Source organism: Malurus melanocephalus, unplaced genomic scaffold (assembly GCF_030028575.1).
Source record: "Malurus melanocephalus ecotype Western Australia unplaced genomic scaffold, MMel_1.1 scaffold_943, whole genome shotgun sequence".
NCBI lineage: Eukaryota > Metazoa > Chordata > Aves > Passeriformes > Maluridae > Malurus > Malurus melanocephalus.
The window spans coordinates 59,522-65,507 of record NW_026624175.1 but is presented as its reverse complement, the minus strand read 5'-3'; the positions used below and the strand labels follow the sequence as shown (position 1 = coordinate 65,507).

The following is a 5,986-nucleotide window of genomic DNA, read 5'->3' as shown; positions in this document are numbered from 1 at the left end:
ATTTCAAGTCTCAGCAGAAAAGCCAGCATTGACCATGGATGGAAAAAAACATAACATTTATCAAATAAACAGAGAAGCTTTAGCTGGAGCAAGAGGAAGTTTTGAAGTGCAGCAGAGTAAGCAAAGGCAGGCCCTCTTCACCACAGAGTGACACAGGAGCTGGATGGCACAGACATCCTGACAGGCTTGGAAAGGAGGAGGGCTTTGAAAGGCTGTGCTCAGGGAGAATGTGACTGGTACCTCCCTCCACCAGTGCCCCAGGTGTGAAGCTCCTTCCTCAGCAGTGTCATTCCTGCCAGGGAAGAACCACAATGCTTCCAGAGCTTCCTCAAGCCTCCTCCAGGTAAGGATTTCATTCCATTCAGCAGCCACAAGATTATCAGGACTCAAGTATTTGTCAGTGTTCCCTGTGAGGCCATAGCACAGCATGCCCAGAGAAGCTGTGGCTGTCCCTGGATCCCTGGCAGTGTCCAAGGCTGGGCTGGATGGCGTTTGGAGCAGCCTGGGACAGTGGGAGGTGTCCCTGCCAGGGCAGGGGTGGCACTGGATGGGCTTTAAGGTCCCTTCCAACCCAAACCATTCTGGGATTCCGTCACATCACACCAACCAAGGAGCTGATCTAGCTGAACACTGACCCTATAAACTGGTTTTGTTAACAGGATTTTTTGCTTCCAACTGTATTAGYTCCCTACAGAGCCATGAGAACCCAAAGCCACCACAGCAGGGCTGGGAGATCCATGGATGGGAGAAGTCCCTGGGCAGGGAGCCTGGGCAGGGTCAGTGCCCAGCTGGGGCTGATCTGACATTCCTGCTCCTGGATAAAMCAAACCTTGTGCCATCAGAGCAATATCTTCCCCCCCAGATGACGTGGTTAACTAACACTGATTTATGTGCTCCAAACCCAGGACATTCCTTGGAAGTTGGATAAACCACACACAAATTGCAAGCAATGCTGGAAGAGTCTGTAGAGCCTCTGTGCAGTTATGGACAGAAATATTTATTGCATTTGGCGTGAAAGCTGCAGTCTGGGAGCAGAGAACACAACTGGGTGAGCACTGCARCACCAGGGAGCAAGCAAATTCCTTCTTTTCCTTTCCCAATAAATTATTCACAAAGGTGAACAGCTGTCATGCTGACATTTCAGATCTGAAATATAGTTAAGAGCAAGTCATAACTAAGGCAAAGTGAATGAATGTCAGAAAGTTTTTGGTTTTTTTTTCAAATTTCAGATAAGCTCTTTAGCCCTGGGGTTAATCAGAGCTCAGGAGCTCTGCTCCCAGTCCAACTTCTTCCCTGAAAAATGTCTCTTTGTGCAGTCTCGCTGTAAACATGCACAGTAAGGGTATTTGTATTTAATGTCATTTCATGGGGCACACCTTTAATTCATGGCCCAGGGTAATCCAAATACCAGTGGCCCCTCACAGAATCTTTGTCTTCYTTTATTAAGCAACACCAGTTCTCTTTAACCTTCACATGTGGTCACAGCCAAGGATTCCAGACTGCAACCACAGAGTCAGAGAATCCTGGAATGGGTTGGAAGGAATCTCAAAGYCCACCCAGWGCCACCCCTGCCATGGCAGGGACACCTCCCACTGTCCCAGGGTGTTACAAACCCCRTCCAGCCTGGCCTTGGGCACTTCCAGGGATCCAGGGGCAGCCACAGCTTCTCTGGRYACCCTGTGCCAGGGCCTCMMCACCCTTCCAGGGAAGAATTTCTTCCTAATCTCTAACCTAAATCTTTCCTCTTGTAGTTTAAAATCATTCCCATTCTTGTCCTATCATTATCTGTCCATGTAAAAAATCACTCTCCTCTGTTTTATAAGCCCCCTCCAGGCACTGGAAGGGGCTCTAAGATCTTCCCAGAGCCTTCTCTTCTCCTGGCTGAACAGCCCCAGCTCTCCCAGCCGGTCTCCATGGGAAGACTTCATGAATACACACAATTATTGCTTCAAAAGGTAAAAGTATTTCAAGTACAGGAGGCTGGCTGTCAGCAGCAGTGCTGAGCTGGACCCCAGTGCCTCTGGGTAAAAGCTGTTCTTTCCACAGCCAGCACCATTTCTATTAYCTCTTCTCTCTGCAGAGCAGTTCAATATTTAACAAATTTAAGCRTTTTATGTTCTCAAGCAGAAGCAGAGAAGTTGTATCTTGCTCACAGCCACAAAACCCAAGAGACCCAAGAGCATCCCCCAAAAGCTTCAGCTCTTAGGAAATAAAAGGCAGGAGAGAGAGAATCAGGCACCAGCTGGACCCARCCCTGGGGTTCCTCCAGAGCTCCTCCATACGTGCCCAAATCCCTGASAAATGACCAAAGGCACATCACAGGGAAGTTTATTTTGCATCAATTCCACGGGCACTGGAAGCAGATGCATTCCACACAAACAGGATGTGTCTCCTGATGGAAATCTGTTTGGAAATCAAAATCCTGATTGCTTCATTTGTGGGGAGAGGGAAGGTGGATCAGAAACATAAACACACACGGAAATTACAGAGCTATGGATTCCAAGTTCAAATACAAACCCACAGAGATTATATCCAAGAACAAGGAGCAGCCAGAACATCCCCGRCCACGTCCTGTGACAGAAGCAGACACCTGCAGCTGCACACTGCTGACTAAAAATTCAACCCTGAACCATTCATCTGCCTGCCAGCACATGTTTACCAAGTACTGGGACTGCCTTTCCYCCCCTCAACCCAAAAAGAGAGGTTATATTTAGAATCTGCACTTTTATTTTGCAGACTGCAGGACGTGCCACGGCCTGTGCGTCCTCCCCAGTGCCTCAAACCTGACCAGCAGCACTCACAGCCCATACTGGGATTACTGGGGGAGGACAGGGGGAGGACAGTGTTCATGGTGCAGCTGCAGGAGAATGGGGATGGAACAGAGATTATGGCAGGAGCACGGAGAGAGAATTTCCTCTGAGATGCGGGGACAGATCATGGCCGGGCAGTGAGGAAGAGGAGCAGGGTCACTGCTATGGATAAATGAAGCAKTGAAGGAGGGAGAGTTTCACAGAATCATGGAATGGTTCATTTATCCACAGCAGTGACCCTGCTCCTCCTCCTCCCTGCAGGGACAGGTCACAGCCAGGCAGTGAGGAAGAGGAGAAGTGTCATAAATGAAGCAGTGAAGGAGGGAGARTTTCACAGAATCATGGGATGGTTKGRGTTGGAAGGSACCYTAAAGCTCATYTCATTCCACCCCTGCCATGGGCAGGGACACCTCCCAYCATTCCAGGCTGCTCAGAGCCCCAGTTCCAGTTCCACCAGAACAGTATCCAGTGAAACCATTCATCCCACTCCTTCAGACACCCCACGTGCAGGGCTGAGTGTTTGTGGTGGGTTTGTCCCCCTTCCCCAGCCAAGTAACAAGAGCCCAAAATACATTTGGCAGCATCAGGGTAAGAAGAGGCTCTGYTGGTCTGTTGGATCCCCCAAAAACTGCAGCACCACAAAGATCTCAGCCATGTCCAGCCTCACCCACCAGGGCCAACCTGCCCCGTGCCCCAGCCACACTCCTCCAGGCTCTACTCACCCATCTGCTCCACAATTTCAGGTGGGAAAACTCGAGAAGCAAAAGCTCTTCGGAATATATCAGAGAATTCTTTGTCCAGGCCTCCAATGCCCATTTTCTCAAAATTCCAGTCTGGGTTGATGATGGACTGCCGGTTYTCCTTGGTCTTTGATTTCCCTGCAAAACCCAAGGAATAGTTTCAATCCAATCATCATTCAGCAGTTTCAGAATCCCATCACACACAGACACCAGAACAGCTCAGAACCTGGTGCTCAGTTTCAAACACTGGCCTGTGACAAGGACATGAGGACAGGACCCAGAGACCCAGCCTGGGGGATGATTTTTCCCAGCCTTCCAACCATACAGTTCAGGGGTTTCTCCAGCCAGGTGCTGCTCCCATTTGTATTGAAGGACCCACAGCAGATTTCCCTGTCACAAATTCACTCAGGCTGGTGCCCCTGGACCCACATAACCTCAGCACCCAGAGTGCCCAGTGAGCACCCAGCTGCTGCCAGAAGAGTATCCAACCCTGTCCAGGCCACCTGGGATGACAATGGCTTTGTCCTGCATCCTCCTCAATCCTGAATTTCCAATCCCCTCCTGCTCGAGCAGCAGCTCACTGCTCCAGTTCCACTTCCACTGGAAGGGAACACCTCCCACTGTCCCAAGTGTCCAGCCTGGCCTTGGGCACTGCCAGGGATCCATGGGCAGCCTCAGCTGCTCTGAGCACCCTGTGCCAGGGCCTCATCATCCTCACAGGGCCATTCCTTCCCAATATCCAATCCTGCCAAACAACAAGGTGCATTTTGCTGCTCTGTCCCACAAACTCTTCCACGTTGAGGCAGACGATGAATGAGCAAACAGCAGCTCTGTGTCAGCTGAAGGAGGCTCTTTAACCCTGCTCTAAACACATCTGGAATCAATATTTCAGGTCCAAGGGCAGCAAAACAAAGCAGCAGGAACGTGGCTCTGGGTGAGAGACAGCCCTTGGGACACAGAGCACCCACAGCCCTGCAGGGAGACCCATCCACAGCTCCCCTGTGTTTATTATCCTATTTTTAAGACTCCAGACCCCTCAGACAGGTCTGTTGCTGYTCCCACAGAGCTTGGCCTACACTCCCCCCTTCTGGCTGCACCTCAGCACAGTAAAATCCTGGCAGAGCGGATTAAAACCTCATCTGTTGGTTTTGTAACACAGTTTTATGCTAAATAAAGGAATAGAATTGGCTTTTTAAAGAATTATTACAATTCTTCTCTATTGAAACAATGCAGGCCCTTTAGTGAAGGCAGAGCTCAGTGACACTCACTTCACTTTCATCTCCTCTCTCACAATTTAATTATTCAGAACTTTACAATTCCCCAGAGCCCAACAAAGCACTGAGCAGCTCTGCCTCAGATCAATGAGGAGATTAAATGAAGCACCAATTTGACAGAAGTAAATCGAGGCACAAGCAGCTCTTTTGTGTTGTCTGAGGACAATGAAACAGAATCCTGGGGATGGGTCCCTATCCCAAATCCACAGGAGCACTCCTCAACCCTACAGGTGCCAGGAGGGAAATCACAGGGTATTGTCCCAGCCCCACACTGAAGGGAACGTGGCCCTTCAGGGCAGCACMAAACCYCAGCCCCATTGATSCCTCAGGATTTCARTTTCTCTRTTTCCACGTCTCTGTAMCCCTGKRATTSTTCAGTGTTTAACTCCASACTCCWCAGACAGTKCYSAGCTCCTGCTCTCCCATTTTYACACAAAACAATTCCTCTGCAGCCCCAAACTCAAGGACACCTCCCTGGGCCAGGCCCCAAGAGATGGAAACAACAGAGAATTGGGGGGAGCCAACTTGGAGTCAATGACTGCATTGGCTGCAGCTGCAATTGGAGGATTCAGCAAATCCCGATGTGCAAATGGACAAAAGTGAGAAAGGGTGAAAAACCCGTGAGCCATTGTCCATTGTGGGGTGGGACTGCACTGGATGCACCTGAAGGCCCTGCAATCAACACAACTGCTTTGGATTCTCTCAATTCTGTCTCTGATTTAGATAAGTCCATGAAGGCATCACCTTCCACAAACTCCTGCAGCTGAATTCTCCTCTGCTAAGGGGCTGCTACCCTCAGATGGTTCATTCCTGTAACAAACACAGCACTGAGCACTCACAGCCAGGCTGAGCTGTGCTCCAAAGCCTCCTGCAAAAACAAACCTCATGGTTCACCCTGAGCCCCACCCCAGCAGCCTCCTGATCTGTGGAAGAGCAGCAGCAAAGGGAGGAGTTTCCTTAATTCAYGAACTCTGGGAGGAAGGAACGAAACAGAGAAGAAAAATAAGAAAAAAAGAAAAATAGATGTGTCTGTTCAGCCTTGAATGACAGGCAGAGAAGAATCAAAGCCACACCATCAGCAAGGGAGGGAGCTGGAGCTTGGAATCACCCACCAGTAATACTGGGAAGTAAAGGAGCAGCCAAAGGAACAGCAGGTGTCCCT

At 49.8% G+C, this 5,986-nt stretch overlaps 1 protein-coding gene across 1 annotated transcript in view; it reads right to left on the bottom strand.

Moving 5' to 3' along the window:
- NSF (N-ethylmaleimide sensitive factor, vesicle fusing ATPase) overlaps window positions 1-5,986 on the bottom strand; it is a 72,233-nt gene that overhangs the window by 36,896 nt on the left and 29,351 nt on the right. The window contains exon 8 of the mRNA XM_057386266.1: window positions 3,533-3,688. Within this exon, the coding sequence (XP_057242249.1) occupies window positions 3,533-3,688 (156 nt within the window). The remainder of the gene's footprint in view (window positions 1-3,532; window positions 3,689-5,986) is intronic.